At 38.0% G+C, this 23,108-nt stretch overlaps 1 protein-coding gene across 1 annotated transcript in view; it reads right to left on the bottom strand.

The window, feature by feature from the left end:
- The window catches only part of AFG1L (AFG1 like ATPase), a 195,393-nt gene that overhangs the window by 132,373 nt on the left and 39,912 nt on the right, over positions 1-23,108 (bottom strand). The window contains exons 3-5 of the mRNA XM_007447258.1: positions 12,136-12,187; positions 3,264-3,365; positions 2,213-2,343 (exon numbers count right to left, since the gene is read on the bottom strand). Coding sequence (XP_007447320.1) covers positions 2,213-2,343; positions 3,264-3,365; positions 12,136-12,187 — 285 coding nt within the window. The remainder of the gene's footprint in view (positions 1-2,212; positions 2,344-3,263; positions 3,366-12,135; positions 12,188-23,108) is intronic.

Genomic DNA, 23,108 nt, shown 5'->3' with positions numbered 1-23,108 from the left:
TAACACCTATCCTTCTCAAACTCTTTCAAAAAATTGCAGAGGAAAGGAACACTCCCAGACTCATTCTATGAGGTCACCATCACCCTGATACCAAAACCAGACAAAGATACTACAAAAAAAGAAAATTACAGACAATATCACTGATGAATAGAGATGCAAAAATCCTCAACAAAACACTAGCAAACAGAATCCAACAACACATTAAAAGGATCATACACCATGTTCAAGTGGGATTTATCCCAGGGATGCAACGATTCTTCAATATACGCAAATCAATCAATGTGATACACCATATTAACAAATTGAAGAATAAAAACCATATGAAAAAAAAAATTTAACTGCGACAAATACCTGATAACTGTGGCAAAAGGAGAAGGTACTGAGTCGTGTAAAGTTTATTTTGCTTTAAAAAGTTGACACAATACAAGTAACATATAGAAATAGTGCTTTGTTCACATCAGTGGTTTCCCTGTTTCAATAAAACTTCTGTTTCTAAATGGAAAAAAAAATTTAACTGTGTCGATTCAATTTTGTTTAGAGATATTTTGGTTAAAAGACTCATAATGAGAAACCAAGAGAAATGGCCTTCACTGATTCAACACTGACTTTTGTTGTTGAAGTCCACATAACTGCTAACTTGGTGCTATTTTTAGAACTAAATGAGGCCCTTCTCTTTCTGCAGTACACCAGTGTACTTAGTGTACCTTCAGAGTAGCAGAGGAACATCTCTTTTCCATAAGCCTTTCTTTTGAAGACCTTTGTAGTTCTACAATACAAAGTGTGAATGCCAGGCTGTCTGAATATGATTGAAGGGAGAAAGAAATAAAAATTCCTCCTTCCCAGATGGTTCAGTATAACACCATTCCTGGTAAAAATTCTCCTTTCTCCTCTATCATAAATCGAGACCACTGTTAGCTATGAGTATCGAGTTGCTAGAGGAGACCTACATGCCTCATTTGGGCTAAAGGCATCCTGGCCACATCATCTTCCCACTAACCCAGGTTTCTAAGCACAGAAGAACAGGAGATAACTCACTACCAATTTAAATGCATAATTTCAGAGCATCTTAAAACTGGAAGAAACTTTAAAATTCAACTAGGGCAATTTCCTCACTTCATTACAAATACACTGTGAGGCTTAGATGAGATGTATGAATCACTCAGGGCCTGCCTCAGGGTAGGCATATAACAAGTTAGTCTGCTACTCCTAAAAGTTCTCTGGGCCTTTATTCTAGGCAATGAGACAGGAGTTTCTGCACTCAGCCCGAGAAATATTTTTTCAAAAGCTTTGGGTGTGATGCCCTGTTTTTAAGCTTATATTCAGTCCTTGTGGATTTTTCTATTTTCATTCCAACAATCAATTGCTCTTATGGTAAGCATCTTAGAAAAACCAACTATTACATTTTATAACTACTAAAAAGAGCAGTCAAATAAAGTGAAAGTAATTCTTAACCTAGAGTATCTTCTACTATTATTATTGTTACTGTTATATTATTAATTACTACTATTATAACACTGGACATGACATAGGATACAGAATAAGCATAAGACATGGTGCTTGCTTTGATGCGTTGTTCTCATAAGAAATAAAGATCAGGAAATAATGTACTACCAATTTAAATGCACAGTTTTGAATCCTAAAACTAGAACAAACTTTAAAATTTCAACTAGGGGGGAAAAAGAAATTTCAACTAGGGCAATTCTCTTCCTTCATCACAGATAAGTGGTGAAGCTTAAATGAGATGTGTGAATCACCTGTTTCTTTTTAATAACACTTTTAAAAAACAGTCAAACATCTTTAAAGACATTATTTTGTAATAATTATATTATTTCCATCGTGGTGTAGGGGAAATGTGAATCCATTGACTAGAAAATAGGGGTAGGCAAACTTCCTATAAAAGGCAGAATAGTAAATATTTTAGGCTTTGCAAGCCATATATGGTGTCTGCTACATTTTCTTTTTCTTTTTTTAATGACCTTTTACAAATATAAAAATCTTCCTCTTCTCACTGGCCATACAAAAGCAGATGGGCCAGATTTGCCCTGTGCAAGCTGTGGTTTGCCGACCTCTGGACTAGATAATAAAATTAAAGTCATAAGAGATAATAATGTATTAAATCTATTTATAAAACTGATAAAATCAGGAACAGAATTTAAATACTCATACTTCCTTCAGTATACCATTCTACATCTATGAAACATCTCTACCTTACCTGAAATTCATCGAAACATAAAAGACTTGCTTCTTTACTGATTTCTTCAGCTATAGGAGCTATTGGATCGTATGATTTAGCCATGAATCCTGGTTTCCTTTTTGGCAAACTCTGTTTAAGGCGGTGTATTCCTTAAATGGATGAAGTTAAACACAAATCAAATACTGTATTAACAGTACATTTTAGATAACTAAAACATATTTTTAAAATCTCTAAATGAAACAGAGTGTGAACATAAAAATGAAGTTTAAATTTCACATACAAACAAATATGATTATTGAGGTTGGTTGCAGTTTCTCCACCTCAAATAAGTTGTTCACGTATTACTATATTCCCATGGTTGTAAGAACACTTTGTGGTCATTCCATCTCCACTCTTCAATCACTTCAGAGATGACAAAGTGATAGAATAGATGACCAGATTGTGACTGATGGATCAACACACAGATCTTAGCCCTGAGGATTTCAGAGATGCAGGCAAAGGAGGTGATCCTGCCCTCTATGTCTAGCATATCTAATCAGGATGTTCCCTTGTTTCCAGCCAGTCCCACTTCATTCACTCTATGTTACTAAATGCTGAAAGTATTCTAAGAAAAGTACAATATTCCTGCCCTGAGAAGGTTACACTATAGCTAGTAAACAAATAATGCAAAGATGAAATAACATACCCTTGACAAAGAAATAAAGCATACATACAAGAACAAACTGAATGCCTACATGCTAAGGTGACACAGAGGAAAAGGCCTAATCAAGAATAACTTTGTGAAACAGGTGAGGCTTAAAGATTTCTTATTGATCCTTAGTAGAAAGACAAAATGCCTGACCTTCACAGAGTAACCTCTGTTCTCTGATTTGGAAGTAATGAATTTGTCTCTAGGACCAACTCTGGACACATTACTAATTGCTTCAATATAGCACAAAACAAATGAAACCAAATAAAATCTTACTTTTAGCAAAAATATAATTTTTTAAAAGATTAAGAACTTTGAGATGAGGAAAATTATCTTGTAATGTTTGTCCATTTAATCACTTCTTTCAGATCATTAACTTACTTTTGTGAACATCTAGCATGAAACCATGAAAATGAACCCGTTTTTTCCTCTTCATTTCCACATAAGCATAAAACATGTCCATCACCATTGTTTTTCCTGTACCTTAAAAAAAAAACCAAAACTATTAAACAGTATGTACTGATTGCTCTAATGATTGTTCATTAGCTTTGGGATAATGAAACCACACTCTGCTACTGGAAAGCTTAAGACTATGTTAACTTTTTTAATAGCAGTGTTTATGTCTTATGCTAAACTACCTAAAAATAAAATGTTGATATTATTCTTTTCTGTTAAAATCCTGTTTTTAAGAAATACAACATTTAGTTAGCACTCCAGGGAATATTTCCTCCAGAGAACTATGCTTTTAAACTGGCAAGATTTACAGATTATTCATTCTTCAGTTTCTCTTCCAAAAGGCACAGTATAAATAAAATAACTTTAATTAATTAAGTTTTTTGCGGTACGCGGGCCTCTCACTGCTGTGGCCTCTCCCGTTGCGAAGCAACAGGCTCCGGACGCGCAGGCTCAGCGGCCACGGCTCACGGGCGCAGCCGCTCCGCGGCATGTGGGATCCTCCCAGACCCGGGCACGAACCCGTGTCCCCTGCATCGGCAGGCGGACTCTCAACCACTGCGCCACCAGGGAAGCCCTAATTAATTAATTAATTATTTATTGGGCCATTACAAAGGATGAGGAACTATCTTAGGCACTATAGGAAAATTTAACAGTGAAAAATAAGAAAATACAGATTAGCACCTAACATAAACACTGAAAATAAATAATAGATGTTAGAGCTGGAGAATTGCCAATTATAACACTTTTTTTTTAAATTAATTAATTTATTTATTTTTGGCTGCATTGGGTCTTCGTTGCTGAGCGCAGGCTTTCTCCAGTTGTGGTGAGCGAGGGCTACTCTTCCTTGCGGTGCACGGGCTTCTCATTGCATTGGCTTCTCTTGTCGTGGAGCACGGGCTCTAGGTGCGTGGGCTTCAGTAGTTGTGGCACGCGGGCTCAGTAGTTGTGGCTCACAGGCTCTAGAGTGCAGGCTTAGTAGTTGTGGGGCATGGGCTTAGTTGCTCCATGGCTTGTGGGATCTTCCCCCACCAGGGCTCAAACCTGTGTCACCTGCATTGGCAGGGGGACTCTTAACCACTATGCCACCAGGGAAGTCCTATAACACTTTTTTAAAAAACTGAGAATATTGGCTTTCAAAATGAGGCTTACTTGAAGAAATTCAGATACAGTTAACCCTTATAATTAAATTATCTAATTTTCAGCACTCAAACTGTTAATCACTACGATCGCATTAGTAATCGAAGAGTCAACAGCCTGAGCATTTCACAAGGCATGCACAGGAAGCCTATTCCCTCACAGAAAGCCCAGAGCTTTGGGGACACTGACAGTGGTCAAGTTTGGTTCACACCCAGCATTCCCCAGCAGGCAGGCCAGGGGATGCTGGTCTTGTCTCTCATCCTCACTGCTTCCTCCACCACCACCTTACCAAAGCATCCAGGCTCTCCTTGCAGGAGCTGCAATTATTATACTAACTTCACAGGCAGCTCAGGAAGCAAGATTTGAGTCAAATCTGTTGAGCTTTCCTCCATTCCATAAGATGACTTTGGGCCATGCCATTTGAATTGTCAGAAAGTTTTTTGTATATGAAAATACAATTCACAGGACTTCCCTGGTGGCTAAGACTCTGCGCTCCCAATGCTAGGGGCCTGGGTTTGATCCCTGGTCAGGGAACTAGATCCCGCATGCAGGCTGCAATGCAGACCCAGCGCAGCCAAATAAATAAATAAATAAAAATTTTTTAAAAAGAAAATACAATTCACCAGACAGATTTTTAATGAGAAGACCGCTTAGACTGAAAAGTAATTTTTTGCAAAAATATTCAGTACAAGTCTCTTGATATAGTGAGTGGCAGCAAATTTTATATCACTACATTTACACAAGGAAGTGAATTAATAAAGTTTCAAATTCTGCTGCATGAAGCATAGTACACTTATAGATCCAGAAAAGAAGTCATGAATTATCTAACAAAAAATGTGAACAATATATATTTGAAAATAATCATTGTGCTCGTCTTCAAAAATGTGCTTAAAATGTAACAAAACCATCATATAAAAAGTTTCTGAAAATAAAAGCAAAAAGAAGAAATCATAAAGGAAAAAACTGATAAACTAGAATATGCAAAATTCCAACTTCTGAATATCAAAATCACCATAAATAAAATATTCTTATTTATTTAATCAACATTTTTCATTGAATGCCTACCATGTGTGAGGCCCTATTCTAGGTGCTTATTAGGAAATGGCAGTGAACAAAACTAACAAAAATTCCTGTCCTCATGGAACTTGGCAGTTTAACATTATATATCTTTATATCTTTTCCTCATACACTGTTGGTGGGAATGTAAATTGGTGCAGCCGCTATTGAAAACAGTATGGAGACTCCTTAAAAAACTAAAAATAGAACTACCATATGATCCAGCAATTCCACTCTTGGGTATATATCTGGAAACAATGAAAACACCAACTTGAAAAGATACATGCATCCCAAGTTCACAGCAGCACTATTTACAATAGCCAAGACGTGGAAGCAACCCAAGTGCCCATCAACAGACAACTGGATTAAGAAGATGAACCCTATGTCACTCCAACTTTTAGCTTGGAGGCACCTTCCAGATTGCTGCACAGAGAAGGTGAATCCAAGTTAAACACCCAGGTCTGAGTGAGTTAAGAGAGATCAGGATTATGAGAGTCCAAAATGCAGGTGAAATTTGCAAGGCAAAGTGCCAGAGAGGAGCAAGCTATATAATGAAAGAGCTCCAGAAACCAACAGGTGGACACTGTTGAGTCTTTGGCTGAATAATAGCTGCTCATGCGTAGGGTGATACTTCATGATGTGAGGCAAGGGAAGCTGTGTTATGAACCCCTAGGAAACTGAGTGATAAACAATTTCCAGAGATATTGATACATACAACAACTTGAATGACTCTCCAATGAAAAAAAAAAAAAGCCAATCTTAAAAAGTTACATACTTTCTCATTTATATAACATTTTTGAAATGACAGAATTTTAGAAATGGAGAACAGATTAGTGACTGCCAGGATGTAGAAATGGAGGGTGGATATGTATGGTTATAAAATTATGGGCAATACAAGGGATTCTTGTGGTGATACAGTTGTTCAGTATCTTGACTGTGGTGAATATATGAACCTACAGAGGTGATAAAGTGTATAGAACTAAATACACACATAAATGAGTACAGCACAGCTGATGTGAAACTCATGGATACAGAGTGCTGACTGTATTCCTTGTACTAGGCCATTTTATATAAGGGACCTGAATATCACCAAATTTTGATATCCTTGGGGACCCCTAGAACCAATCCCTGTGGATACCAAGGGATGACTATACAAGTAAAACTGGAGAAATCTGAACAGGATTGGTGAATTGTATCAATGTCAATACCTGGTTGTGATATTTTTACTATAGTTTTGCAAAATGTTGCCTTAGAGGGGAAATGAGTGTATACAGATCTCTCTGAATTACTTCTTATAACTGTATGTGAATCTGTAATTATCTCAATGAAATTTTCAATTAAAAAAATACTTCAAAGGAATCAAAGTGGCATGCAAGTAACTTATTTAACTCCCTGTCAAAATAAAATTCAACATATAAAAATTATAAAATCTCACAACGTTTGAAAAAAATTTTGACAAAATTCAACACACATACATGATAAAAACTCTCAGCAAACTAGGAAAAGAAGCAGACTTCCTCGACCTCATAAAGGACAAATACCAAAAAACCTACACTGAAAAGATGCTCAATATCACCAATTATTTGAAAAATGCAAAACAAAACTACAATGAGATACCACTTCACATCCATTAGGATAACTATTATGAAAACAACAAACAGAAAAATAATGTATTGATAAGGGTGTGGAAAATGGGGACCCCTGTATATTACTGGTGGGAATGTAAAATTGTGCAGCTGCTATGGAAAACCGTATGGCAGTTCCTCAAAAAATTAAACACAGAATGACCATATGATCCAGCAATTCCACTTCTGGATATACACAAAAGAATTGAAAGCTAGGATTCAAACAAATATTTGTTCATCAATGTTTATAGCAGCATTATTCACGGAAGTCGGAAGATGGAAACAACCCAAACATCCATCGACAGATGAAGGGATAAACAAAACTGGTATATACAATATAATGGAATATTATTCAGCCTTAAAAAAGAACGAAATAAAAAGAAAAAAAAGAATGAAATTCTGACATAGTATCTTGAAGATACCATGCTAGGGAAGTAAGCCAGAAACAAAAGGATAAATATTATATGATCCCACTTACATGAGGTCCCTAGAGTTGTCAAATTCATAGAGACAAAAGTAGAACAGTGGTTGCCAGGGACTGGGAAGGAGGGGGTTATAGAATGGGTGTTATTGTTTAATAGGTACAGAGTTTCAGTTTGGGAAGATAAAAATGTTCTGGAGATGAACAGTGGTGATGTTTGCATAACAATGTCAATGTACTTAATGCCACTGGACTGTACAGTTAAAATGATAAATTTTATATTATATATATATGTTGCCACAATAAAAGAAACTAATACATTAAACACACACACACACACACACACAAACACACACACACACACCCTACAGTTAACGTCATATTTAACTAGGGAAGACTGAACACTTCTCCCCTAAAATCTGACACAAGGCAAGGACATCCACTCTCATGACTTCTGTTCAACATTGTACTGCATCCTAGCTACGCAATGAGGCAAGAAAAAGAGCTAGAAGGCATAGAAATTGTAAAGGAAAAAGTTAAATTGTCTTTATTCACAGATATGATTACGTTCACAAAAAATCCTGAAGAAGCTACCAAATAACCAGGAGTTATAAGAGTTAATAACTGAATTTAGAAAGGTCATCCAAAAAATCAATTGATTCTATACACTAGCAGTGATCAACTGGAAATTTAAATGTTAACATACAATACCATTTGCAGTAAAATACACAGGAATAAATTTATCAAAAAATATGGCAAACCTCTGCACTACAAACTACAAAACACCACTGAGAGAAATTAAAGAAGATACTTTAGGGACTTCCCTGGTGGCGCAGTGGTTAAGAATCTGCCTGCTAACGCAGGGGACACGGGTTCGAGCCCTGGTCCAGGAAGAGCCCACATGCCGCGGAGCAACTAAGCCTGTGTGCCACAACTATTGAGCCTGTGCTCTAGAGCCTGTGAGCCACAAATACTGAAGCCTACATGCCTAGAGCCCGTGCTCCGCAACAAGAGAAGCCACCGCAATGAGAAGCCTGTGTACTGTAGCAAAGAGTTGCCCCCACTTGCTGCAACTAGAGAAAGCCCGTGCGCAGCAACGGAAACCCAACGCAGCCATAAATAAATAAATAAGATATTTTAAAATGAAGAAATATACCATGCTCATAGATTGGAATACTCAATATCTTAAGTTATCAATTCTCTGTAGACATTGCTCTATAGCTTCAACATAATCCCAATCAAAATCCCCAGATTTTTTTTTAAAGAAATGAACAAGCTTATTCTAAAATGAACATGGAAATGCAAAGGCCACAGAATTGCCAAAATAATCTTGAAAAAGACAAAGTTGGAGGACTCACATCACACCACAGAGATGCATCAGCAAAATCCAAGTTGTAGGAAATCCTACAGGACAAAGATGTTTATAAGTATGTATGTATATATATGTGTGTGGTGTGCACACACCCAAGCATATACTACCTCAGGATGTAAAATATATTACTTACTGTGAGTCGTGTTCAAAAATGTTTCAAAGCCATTGCCACAGTTTGTAAGCTCTGGGTGAGCAAAGGCTGTGTCTGCTTTTATTCACCATTACATTTCCAGAAACAACAGACTGCCTGGCACAAGACAAGTGCTCAACAAGCATTTGTCAAGTGACTGGAAGAATGAGGACAGATGTTGGAAAAAAGTAGGAAAGAAACCAGCACTAAATTTCACCTGCTTCATAATTTTGCTTTGGTCTCTACAGAATCCTAAATAAAACCTTGTAATTTTCTCAGGATAAGATTCTTACTAGGGCAGTCATTTATAAAACCTAAAAATCTTTTAAATTCTAACTTTTAAGCCTATAGTTGGGAAGCCAAAAAATGACTACTCGAGAGCCCCCTCTAGTGGTGCCCTTTTCACAGCTGACCTCCTGCAGAAGGAGCTGGAAGTGGTATCCTCCACCACTGCCTCCCACCCAAGAAGAATTTTGCTTTCCAACCCCTAACCTTAAAAACAGTCTAGCTTTCCACTGGTGAAATTATCAATGTGGAACAGGTAAGGTTAAACCAGGAGACAGCAAAAAAGGGACTGACAAACAAAAATGTACTTATTCTCTTCTAATGTACGGGAGAAATCATTAACCCTGCCATCACCACTCATTCTGCTAGTTTAGAGCTGAAACCTTGTTGTAAGAAAGCCAGCTGTAGGGTAAGAATGAAGCCACAAAATACTACTACTGCAGCTTTTGACTTCTGCATGAGATATGATAAGCATTTTATTAATGAAAACATTTCAAGATTGAACCATGATGATATCAATGCTCCTGGGGTTCCCGTATTGAGGTCCATCTGAGTCAATCATCTCAACATACCTATGAAGACAGAGTAGAGTGAAGTGGGCATGACAGATTCCAAGCCAAGGGCAGGAATAAGGAGAGGGAAAGGGATGCTATGAAACAGACATCTCTTTTCCACCAAGTCTCTTTAAAATTTAATATCTGTTTCCCAAGTCTAAAAAAGAAAAATAATAAAGAATAAGAGCTTGTAAAGGCATTCTGAGGCTATTCTCCCAGCCAGCGAGCCCCCCCAAAATGAGAATTTGACCTATCTTTTATTACCTATTTTGTAAATATTCTAAACTAAACTGAGTATGGCCACCAAAACGTTCATCTCACTTCCTATTTCAGAATTCCTTTCTCTTCCCCTCTCTACATTATGAAGCTGTTACTAGCCAAAGATTGTCACACACCCAGCCTATGTGAATATCCCATGTTACACATCTTTTCTAATCCCTTCAAACATTCAGATAAATTACGTTTATTGTACCTCCTTCAATTCGTTAGAATATGGCTGTATTTTCCAAACTAAAAATCCAACAACTTTCATAGTTGTTGTTGTTGTTTTTTTTTAGTCCTTTGTAGAAGTGGAAACAGTTGTGCCTTACTAACCATCTCCATTTATGGTTAAGTGGTTAAGGTAACAAGAGAAACACAAAGATGCAGATTTTAGCGATGACAGAACATGAAAGTGAAGGTATAGGAAGTAAACGTTCTCCAAAGAGGCAAAAAATAAGAGATGACAACAGAATGAGATCTGCTAGCGGTGCCCAAAGGTGCAGACACACAAAACTGCTCCAGTACCTGGTATAAATTAGATTCTAAATAAGAAGCATACATTGGTCTCAAAAATACCTATTAGCCAATGAACTAAGAAAAAGAAAAGTTTGAGGTTCTTTCACATTTTTAGAATCTGCAAGTTTGAAGAATCTCTATCATTCACTTTTTAAATACTAACTAATTCCCTTTTTATTAGATTTGCTAAATCTATAAATGTAAAACAGGCATTTAGAGGCATTAGTAAACAAATCAGAAGAAGAGGGAGGACCCAGAAAAGAACATTTTGATCTTTAAAGCAGTATAACTACTTATTCAACTTCTATTATTTTTCTTACCCTAAAATTCTTATTAAGATAACGAACCTCTGCCACCACTTCCTCACAATGCAAATTTGTTGATCTCGTTACATTAAATGTGCATTTTGAGTATGTAAAGAACTGAAGGACAAGCCATAAGGTCAGAGGAAGGAGGAGCCACCTTCATGACATCAGTGAAGGTGGGTAACCAGGGAGCGGTTTAAAACTGGAGAAAAAGATTTGATTGAAGGAAATAGAAACCAGAAACAGACAACTTCAGCAAGAATGAAGTCAGGGAAGAAGAAAGACGTTAACTGATTAGGAAAATCCAGAAAGTAAGTCACAGCTCATATGGTTTCCAAGAAAATGTGAGTCTTTGTGCCAGTGCATGACCAAGGAAATGTTACCATTCATATGTTAAGAACGTCTACTCAGGGACTTCCCTGGTGGCGCAGTGGTGAATAAACCGCCTGCCAATGCAGGGGACACGGGTTCGAGCCCTGGTCCGGGAAGATCCCACATGCCGCAGAGCAACTAAGCCCGTGTGCCACAACTACTGGGCCTGCACTCTAGAGCCCGCGAGCCACATCTACTGAGGCCGAGCGCCACAACTACTGAAGCCCACGCGCCTAGAGCCCGTGCTCCTCAACAAGAGAAGCCACCGCAATGAGAAGCCTGCGCATCGCAACGAAGAGTAGCCCCTGCTCGTCGCAACTAGAGACAGTCTGCGCACAGCAACAAAGACCCAACGCAGACAAAACAAGTAAGTAAATAAATTTATTTTTTAAAAAAAGTAAGAACAAACAGCTTATTTTTTTTTAAGTTATTAACCTGAGTCAAATAGCACTGAGCAATGAGATTCTGGTTTATCTAATAACCTATCTAGAAATGACTTCCTTCCCTGAGATCAACTGACTTTATACATTAAATAATGTTTGCACCCTAACATGCTAACTAATCCTGCCTTCAACTGCAGTCACTCTATGAGAAATAAAAGTAAAAACTAAGATAACTGCACTCCTCTCCTCTCTCCTATTTTACCTCACCTCATCCTGTTCCTGCTGGTAGTGTACTGAGGGATAGAAATGGAAGTTATCCCTGAGTGAAAGCTGGGAAACTCTTTGTTTGGACCACTTAAAACTTATTTTAACACACTTACCAACATCTCCATAAACATACAGGCCCCTTGGAGGTTTGCTCCTTGAAAAAAGCTGCAAATTAAGAACAAATTATAAATCTCCAACCTGGAAATAATCGAATATCATCATATACATAGTGTTCCTAACCGTCCTATATATACAGGACTGAAATGGGCTACTGTACACAAAAAGTACAAAAAACTTGATATAAAAGGCTATGAAGCCCCACTTAGGTTTTAATATAGGAGGCAAGAATCATAATAGCTCAGAGCAAGGCTCTGAAGTCACACAACTTAAGTTTACATCCACTTCACAATTTACTAACCATGTAATCTTCCCCCTCTTTCCCAAATGGGCTCCCCAAACAATGACAGCCTAGCTCATTCCCAGCAAACAAGAGATCAGAAGACTTTTTCTGAAGAAAGTGAATGGTTTCCAGAAATAAAGGCCCAAAGGCACCTAGTATGGGTTTCTCCCAAAGAAAGAACTGGGTCCCTATCAGATCACCTTACAGTAAAGCATACTAGTCAACAAACCTCTTAAGATGGAGCCTTCAATCAGCTCATTAGTATCTGAAAAGACTCTAAAACGAATTGACAGCCAAGAATCAACAGAAATTTGGAAAAAAAAAAGAAAAACTCCCATTATGAAAGTTGGAGACCACAGCAAATATACAGAGGGCAAAAAACTCCAAGGAAACAGAGACTACACAGACAGCAAAAGGAAACTTCAAAATAAAACTGTAACTAATATAATTAATATGCTGAGGAAAATAAAAGAAGTTATTAAAACTATAAAGCAGGAACAAAATGCAATTTTTAAAAGGAATAATAAGAACAAAAGAGAGTACTTTGAAATTTAACATATGGTAGCAGAAACAAAATTCCAGAAAAGGGATTAGAAGATAAGCTTGAGGAAATGTTAAAGAAATACAACAAATAAACAATGAAAGATGGAAAATATAAGAAAATTACAGGATTAATTCAGGGGGTCCAATATCTGACCAAAAGGAATTCCAGAAAGAGAAAATAGAGAAAAAAGAGAGGAAGAAATTACCTAAGATTTTTCTCAGATCTGAAGGACAAAATTTCAAGATTGGGAGGACAGATTATATAAGTGTCCACCACAATGAGGGAAATAAGACCCATACCAAGTCATAATCCTGAAATTTCAGACACCAGGGATATAAAGGAAATCCTACAAATGTCCAAGGTGGCAGTGGGGTGGACGTTCAGGGGGAAAGGTGGTGGGGAGTGGGTGGCTGGAGACAGGTCACAAACAACCGATAAAAACTTGAATAAAGTTTGAGGGGCAGTGATTTCCAATCTAATCCATCCAATCTACCCATCAAGTGTGAAAATGGGAAACTGACATTCCATACATACAGGGTCTCAAAAAACCCTCCCCAACATAAATAGGAACACCTAGGCTCCATGAAACACAGAGGATCCTGGGGAGAATGCCCTAGTAAGATGGAGGGCTGCTCTCTAGAACCACAGTGGCACAAGCAGGACAAGAAAGCAATCAAGTCCAGACCAAAACAGGAGGATGGAGGCCTCAAAGGAAGAAACAAAATGGAACTTCTCTTTGCCTGATATTATTATCAACCCAAATTACCTTCCTGAATTTTGCTCCACTTAGAAGAGTAACCTTCAAACTCTATGACAGTTCCTAGACACCTGTGCAAAAACCAAGGTGAGGGCTTCCCAGGTGGCGCAGTGGTTGGGAGTCCGCCTGCCGATGTGGGGGACACGGGTTCGTGCCCCGGTCCGGGAAGATCCCACATGCTGCGGAGCGGCTGGGCCCATGAGCCATGGCCTCTGGGCCTGCGCGTCCGGAGCCTGTGCTCCTCAACGGGAGAGGCCACAACAATGAGAGGCCTGCATACAGCAAAAAAAAAAAAAAAACCAAGGTGAGCCAGAGCTGAGAGAGTTCAGAAAGGGTAAAAGGAGAAAGAAGCGCAGGTTATGCCACTTAGCACCAACCAGAGCAGTCAATATTTTGACAGAGAACATTTTCAAAAACTAAGGAGCCACAAAAAAAAAAAAAAAAAAAAAAAAAAAAAACCAAGGTGAGCCAGAGCTGAGAGAGTTCAGAAAGGGTAAAAGGAGAAAGAAGCGCAGGTTATGCCACTTAGCACCAACCAGAGCAGTCAATATTTTGACAGAGAACATTTTCAAAAACTAGACTTCAGGATCCACTACCTAATGCTTTTGTTTTTTAATCTGTGGATTCACTCCAGCATGCCTCAGAAACCTCTCTCGTTTTCCTGTCCCTCAGCTTTCTCTATAAATCCAGCCTCTGACTCTAGCACGCCCCTTCCAAAAGAACCTTCACCATGGTTTAGGCAAATGGATCTTCTTTGCTTTGATTCTGCCAGATGGACGCCTTCCCTGTGTTCCTCTGCACATTAACTCTCCATCTATTCTTAAATCTCAACTGAAAACAGATGCCACTCCTGCCAAAACCTCTTAATTTGTCTTGGTGTAATATCTTATGTGAACCATTCTTGTACATTGGTTATTCCATTTTCAATTTGCCAGAAAAAAAGCATCATGCTCCTCAATAATTTTAGAACAGCTTCAAATTAGAAAACTTATATACAACCTAATAATCTCTAAGTATATTCTATGTATTAGAAATCTTTTGAAAGCAACTTTTTGCATAAGGTAACTGGAAATGTTATAGCAATTCTTCACATCACATTTTGTAGAAACAGTCCAGGATCTAGTCATGATATAATCAACATATGCTGAATCAATGAAGTTCAAGCCAAAAACTTAACAAAGATGGGGGAAAAAGATGACATGGGAAGAGCTCAATGCTGCTAAAAAAAAAAAAAAAAAAAAAAAATCACTTGGGCCTATCTTGTTTTACCCAAACTCAACGTATTTTTGAAAGAGCACTTTGGCAAATATTACAGTACATTATCTATTACATATATAATTTATACTATATTTTATGGCAATATTTAGATGATGATAAAGAGATATGGTTATAGAGTATCAAAGGAAAAGATTCTCAAACATCTGAGATCACAAATATCTCGTATGGCATAAATACTGTTTAAGAAGCAGATTTTACTCCAAATAAATTGATAAACACAATGGATAATCCTCTAACAATAAATGTTAGATATCATCTATCTAAACTATGTTATATACATACCAAGTATTTTCACTTGGAGAGGCAGGTTATTTTTCTCCTCATAAAATTTCAGTCTTCCAAAAATTATTGAAATTATTTCAAAGGATTTAAAACTCTATATTTTAAGGGGAAAATCAGAGGATTGAATGGAGAACAGTAAGACTATTTAGAAGGCTGTAAAATGGGTTCTAAAGAAGTTTTTAAATTCTTTATTCATAGTGGTCAATTCAGGGAGAGTTAGGTTCACACAGTTTTCTTCAAAATAACGACACAGGCACCCACATAATTTACATGCTCCTAATTTACATTTTCTCACAATTTACCCTATTTTTCAGGTCCATTAAATTTCCTTTCCCAATGTTTTAACTTCCTGTAATGTGTTCCTATGTCTCAGAGCACTCCACCCTGGCATAGTTCCTGGGTGCTGGGGTTCTACATGTGCTCTCATCCTCCACAAGCCTCCTTCATCCTGCTCTCTACCCTGGGGGCAACCTTGCTGGCTGGCTGCTAGCTGGGTTCAATCCCTGGGAGGCACTACTTGCAGGAGATAGGAGGGAGGGGGTGGAGAGAAATCCGGGTCATTCTCTCCTGTTGCTTCCCTGCTTCAGTGCTGTGTCTCTAGCAGAGCTGCATCCCTCCACAATCATTAGGTCCTCATGCCACAGCTACAGCTCTCTGCAGGCTCCTCCTTCACTCCTCCATCCTTTGTTTGCTGCCTTAGGTCGGCCCTGCCCATGACTCTCTAAGTCATCTCTTGATTCAGTCTTTAAAGTGCTGTGAACAGTTTCCTGACAGCGCTCTGATACACGCCCAACCTCTAAAATACACACACTTAACACTGACTAGACAAAGACTTGAAGGTCTGAACATGAAGAAGTTTCTCTAGTGACCAGTTGTAAGATTTGTCAAGTTACTTACATCTTAGGGAATTTGTGAAGTAGGATGATGACACCTTCTCTAATGTGTTTTTCATAAGGATCCAGTGATACTGTATTACAGATTGTGCAGATGGTAAGCTTAAGGATGATGTTGGAAGACAGTGGAAAGCTATCACCTACCTCCACTAAGCATAAAAGATATAAGGAAAGAGTATTAGAGTTGAACTCAAAAGATCTGGGTACAAATTCTGGTTTGGCTACTTATTAGCTATGTGACTCTGGGTAAGCCACATCAACTCTACAACCAGCCATTTCCTTATCTGTTGGGTGCAGGACACAGCACTGGGGAGTTCCCACTCACTGCCCACCTCTGCACACCTAATCACAAGGCCCACTCACTCATGGTGAAGACTGTAAACTTCATGTACTGATACCTGCTTCTATCCAAACCTATGGACCACGAAGAAGAAACATCGCACCCTTTGACACACCCTTCTCAAAGATCTGAACAACATTAATGTACACTTAAGCTATTTTATATCTATACAAACTCTACCAAACAAATCAAGAATACATTCAAGAACATGGAGCACATTTTCAAATACTGTGCATATTCCAAGCCATAAAGGAAACCTCAAATAAACTCCAAAGAATCACTGTAGTCCAAGCAAACTGGAATAAAATTAGAAATAAATGATGGAAGGATAGCTAAAAATAGAAAAATCTCATACCAAGATATTGACTTTCCCTCACATTCCCTCACGTCCACCCAGACTTCTGGGATTGCAATTTCACATAGGAAGTGGAAGGAGGTCCAACCCAATGCCTTCTGTTTTCTCTTTATAAAGATGTAGACGTTTGCTGAAAGTGATAGGGGAAGTAGTTCAGCTTGAAGGGAGCTAAGAAGGCTCTAGAGAATCGTTACAGAGAAGAGTGAACTAACCAGCGAGACAGATTTGTTGACAAAATGGAGGGACATGCCTCAGGGCTTTCAGATTGTTCTCAACAATCTTCTATACCTGTGCAGTAGCCATGTCCTTTAGGTGAGAATGATCCCATTCCCAGCTCTATCCTCCACAACCAGATGAGGGGTTCAAGGGTGAGCTTATGACTAAGTTCAGTCAAGCAGAGTTCTGTTGTTCAACTCTAGGTGAAAGAGAAGCTCTAGTCTTCTGGGCAGTATGCTGTGTAGATGTGATGCTAGCTTGCTACTCTGAGATAAGCCAAGCTGAACACAAAGCCAAAATAATCAAGAGGGCAAGATCAAGAAGATCTCCAAGTAAGTAATAGAGTCAGGGGCCTAATACACTGCACCTGAAGCATACTTATCCCTGGACTTCTACATGAGCCAATGATTACTTGTATTATTTAACCTAGTTTTAGTTGGGTTTTCTGTTATTCGCAACTGAAAGCATTCTAACTGACGTCATAATATATTTTACTAGGCCATTTTAATGGTTTGATATAAGTATTTATAAAAGTATCTGAAAGTATTCTCAAGAGAGAGCTATAGTAATCAAAACAGTATGGTACTGGTATTAAAACAGACACACAGATCAATGGAACAGAACAGAGAGCCCAGAAATAAATCCACACATATATGATTAATTAATTTATATCAAAGGAGCCAAGGGTATACAAAGGAGCCAAGGGTATACAAAGGAACCAAGGGTATATAAAGGAGCCAAGATTCAAGGATAGTTTCTTCAATAAACGGTGTTGGGAAAACTGGACAGCCACATGAAAAAAAAAATGAAACTGGCCACTACTTATATCATACACAAAAACCAACTCAAAATGGATTATAGACTTGAACATAAGACCTGAAACCATAAAACTCCTAAAAGAAAACACAGGTGGTGAGCTGCTTGACACTGGTCTTAGCAATGACTTTTTGGATTTGATATCCAAAGCAAAGGCAACAAAAGCAAAAATAAACAAATGGGACTTTATCAAACTAAAAAGCAAAAGAAACAATCAACAAAATGAAAAGGCAACCTACCAAATGAGAAAAAATATTTTCAAATCATATGTGATATTTTAGTATCTAAAATACACAAAGAACTCATACAACTCAACAGCAAGAAAACGATCCAATTAAAAGATGGTCAGAAAATCTGAACATTCTTTCCAAAGAGGTCATACACATGGCTAAAAGGCACGTGAAAAGATGCTCAACATCACTAATCATCAGGAAATGAAATCAAAATCACAATGAGATATCATCTCACATCTGTTAGAATGGCTATTACCAAAAAAACAAGAAATAAGTGTTGGTGAGGATGTGGAGAAAGGGAACCCTCATGCACTGTTGGTAGGAATGTAAATTGGTGCAGCCACTATGGAAAACAGTATGGAGGTTCCTCAAAAAGTTAAAAATAGAGCTACCATATGATCTAGCAATTCCACTTCTGGAAATTTATCCAAATGAAAACACTAGCTCAAAAAGATATCTGCAACTCCTTTTTCATTGCAGCACCATTTACAATAGCCAAAACATGGAAACAACTTAAGTGTTATACACACACACAATGTAAATTATTCAACCATTAAAAAAGAAAGAAATCCACATTTGTGACAAATTGATGGACACTGAGGACATTATGCTATGAGAAATAAATCAGACAGAGAAAGACAGCGTATGGACTCACTTATATGTGGAATCTAAAAAAAAAAAAACTAAACTCATAGGTATCTAGTCAAGAGAGTATGTCAAGTTTAGGAGACTTACTATAATAAGTGTTACAATACTATATACTAAATCAAAAGGGAGGATAGTAAGAAAAGCAGCTATCACAAAAATGTCATTAAAATTTTTTTAAATGATATGAATAAATTGCCAATTGTCCAATAAGGAAATGTGCTGATGTCACAAGTGTTTGGGGTCCTAGTTGTTATGCATTTAGTGATGCACTCCAAACCACTAAATTTAGTAAAAATTTATGATTTGAATTTTATATACATAAAAGCCCACTTCCACATAGAGAATCTTTTGAACGTGAGGATTATACTTTTTAAAGTAAATATCTGATAATTATTCTATCAAAATTTTATTAGACAAAGTCAAATGTAAAGCATGACTACTGGATTCAAACACACACACAGTTAAAAGAACATTTGGGGGACAACTGAAGAAATCTGAATATCTGAATATGGGCTTCATATTATGCCAGATAAAATACAGGATGCCAGGTAAATTTGAATTTCACACTGATATCAAATAATTTTTTAGTACATGTATGTCCTAAATATTGCATGGTACATATATATACTAAAAAACTATTCATTATTTATCTGAAATTCAGGTTTACCTGGACATCCTGTATTTTTGTTTGCTAAATCGGGTGGCCCCATTTTAGATATCATTACATCAATGTTAAGTTTCTTGGGTGTGATAATGGTAATATAGTTATTCAGGAAAAGGTCCTTGTTTGGAGATACATAATGATGTTTTTAGAGGTCAAGTGTTATGATATTACAACTTACTTTCAGATGATTAAAGAAAAAATATTGAGAGAGAGAAAAAAAGAAAACAAATGTGGCAAAATGTTTACCATTAGTGGTTTTAAGTGTACTGTTGAAATTTTTCAAAATAAAAAGTTGCAAAAAACAAAAAATCTGGTAAGGTGATAATTACTGTATTACTTTTACTTTTGAACTAAGTCTAAAATTATTCTAAAAATATCTACATATTTGCATTTTAGACAACTGCTTTCAAAACTATTCCTTTAACTTCTGCAAAGTAAACATTTGCCATCCATCATTCCAAATATTTTGATTTAATCATTCTAACTTTATCCTTTGTTCCTTATGATATTAAAATTCTAGCATTAAAAATAATCCCAGGTGAGCTTCCCTGGTGGTGCAGTGTTTGAGAGTCCGCCTGCCGATGCAGGGGACATGGGTTCGTGCCCCGGTCTGGGAAGATCCCACATGCCGCGAAGCAGCTGGGCCCGTGAGCCATGGCTGCTGAGCCTGCGCGTCCGGAGCCTGTGCTCCGCAATGGGAGAGGCCACAACAGTGAGGCCCGCCTACCGCAAAAAAAAAAAAAAAATCCAAGGTGATTCTCATCAAAGTTATAAATTAAAACAGCGTGTCCTCCACCTTTCTGGGTTACTGTCTATCTGCTAGTCAAGTATAATTTCCATTAGGACAATTAGATAATAAGGGTGATGCTTTAAAATAAAGAGTTGGTTTCATTTGTTTAAAATGTAGGAATACTCCTTTTCCTGTTTCTCCCTACTCCCCTCACCATTCCATTACTAACTCCTAAAATGATAGACAGTGATTCCAGCTGGAATACTGAGCATAATTACATCTTTTAAAAACAAGCATTATATCATTTTCAACATAGACCACTGTTTAATAAAAGTAGATCACTTCAGGTTTCTAAGACGATCATTAAAGCTAAAGAACTGAACTATATGTTAGCACCCACAGATTCTCTTTAAATGAAAATCTTTTTTTAAATACCATCAGCTGATTTGCAAAAGAACCCTTGTAACCTAAAGTACACCAATTTGTTCAGTTTACTAGTATAATTAAGCCTTTTAAGTACCTAAATAACAAACAAGTGTGGGGGGCACAGTTTAAACCTCTACAACTAGCATAAGAAATGGCTCAATTTCTGATTATAACAGAATTTGAAGATGCAAATGACTTTTTAATGTTGCATGCATTCAAGCAACAAGCATTTCTAAGTGCCTATGTGTGTCAGTGGGAGACAAATGACAGGAGGCAATTTCTCCAGCAAATCCTTCCTGATATTCGAATTCTGGGCTAGCTTAGGTGAAGATAAGCTAGGTGTGACCTAATCCAGTCCACCACTCGTTCAGAGGGATGTCCAGGACTTAAGCATAATTCTCAAACCTACCTGCAGTTTATCAAAAGAAGGATGTGGAAAATATTCCTCAGTCTGAACCTAGTTGAGGTTCTGAATTTGAGGGATTAAAATGGCCTTCCAGGCTTCTCCTGGATTTTCAAAGAACTGACACTATGGAGGAAATGAGAACACAAACATGTCCACAGAGAAGCAAGTGAATATAAAAACTCACAGAGGGCTTCCCTGGTGGCGCAATGGTTAAGAATCCGCCTGCCAATGCAGGAGACACGGGTTTGAGCCCTGGTCTGGGAAGATCCCACATGCCGTGGAGCAACTAAGCCCGTGCACCACAACTACTGAGCCTGTGCTCTAGAGCCCGCAAGCCACAACCACTGAGCCCATGTGCCAAAACTACTGAAGCCTATGTGCCTAGAGCCCATGCTCCAGAACAAGAGAAGCCACGACAATGTGAAGCCCACACACCACAACGAAGAGTAGCCCCTGCTCACCGCAACTAGAGAAAGCCCATGCACAGCAATGAAGACTCAACGCAACCAATAAATAAATTAATTAAAAAAAAAAAAAAACTGACAGAGACACCTATGCTCTCACACAGACATATGGATAGGCTCACAGCCACCAGGACAACTGCCTTCAGAGTCAGCAGAGAATTATTTTGTGAATCTTCAGTGATTGCTTTGTTATTCATTCAAATCTTCATGTTTTTTTCATTTATTCCAGAAACATGGATTGAGCATTGATCACCTACTTTGTATCAGGCAGTGAGCTAAGTCCTGCAGACCTACAAGATCCAGAAAACAATGACATGGTGTTTACTAAAGGAGCATGTGGTCACCAGGTGGGCCATGTGAGATGGGCTACAGTAAAAGGATGGGGGGACAGGCAGCCTTAACAAAGACCCAAAGGCAAGAGAAGGCCCCAGTCTTGTCTAACAATCTTCAAGTAGCTTGTCACAGCTGCTGCTTTTATTACCAGCAGAGAACAAAGACAGATGAGGCTGGCAAGAGACAAGGACCAGGCAGGCTCTCAAGGACCCTGCAGAACATGCTAATGTTGTACTTTCTCTGGAGGGCACTGAGAAGCCTTAAGCAGGAGAATGGTCCAATCAGATTATCCGTTAGAAACATCATTATTGATACAGTGTGGAGAATGCATTGAATGGGAGGAAACTGGAGGAAAAGACAACACTACCTATTACCTGCTCTGCTGACAAGCCACCCTTGCCAGGTGGAAGTGTGGTTCACGGAGAAATACTTGTGGGGGCTTTTTGTGGTTCATCAGGGCAAAGGTAACTGAAGGCAGCTCTGTGGTGGTCTTCACTGCCATGAAGGGACTATGGATTACCTTGGAGCTATGCTTCACGCTTCTCCTGGAGAAGCTGTACATGGCTGTGGCAGTGTGGCCTGAAATGTGTGTTCAGTGTTCAGGTCCTAATATCTGCACATCTCCATTGGAGATGATGGCATGGATTGGAATTGCTCAGTTTTTCTTTATAGTTCTCTTGTTTCCAAATAGAGGTTTTCACTCAGTTAAAAACCAATTATAAGGACTTCCCTCGTAGCCCAGTGGGTAAGACTCTGTGCTCCGAATGCAGGGGGCCTGGGTTCAATCCCTGGTCCGGGAACTAGATCCCACGTGTGCTGCAACTAAGAGTTCACATGCCACAACCAAAAAGTCCACATGCCGCAACTGAAGGTCCCACATGCTGCTACTAAGACCCGGTGCCGCCAAAATAAATAAATAAATATTAAAAAAAAAAAGAAACTGTATAAAGCAAAATCATAATTACTATTCAACTTAAAAAAACTAATTGAAGGCAAATATGTAACTCCTGAGAAGTTTAATATTGTTAAAAGACAATATAGCTTCTTAGAGTTATCCTTAAGAAGTGCCAACTTCATAGAGAATCTTTAAGAACAGCAAATGTGGAGGCAACTGGTGAAGAACTCCGAGCTTCAGGCTTAAATAGATTTATGGAAAAACAACTGAAAAAAAAATATCTAAACAATTTAGAACTAGATTAATTGACTGGTAACTTTATAAGGAGAATGAAATCACTAGAACAGAAATCAAAATCTACCACATCCTATGGCTTTTCCAAATAAAGCAATGCCCTTCACCAAAG

The sequence above is a fragment of the Lipotes vexillifer genome, unplaced genomic scaffold (genome assembly GCF_000442215.2).
Source record: "Lipotes vexillifer unplaced genomic scaffold, Lipotes_vexillifer_v1.1 scaffold515, whole genome shotgun sequence".
NCBI classification, from domain to species: Eukaryota; Metazoa; Chordata; class Mammalia; order Artiodactyla; family Lipotidae; genus Lipotes; species Lipotes vexillifer.
This window is presented reverse-complemented; position numbering and strand designations above follow the sequence as displayed.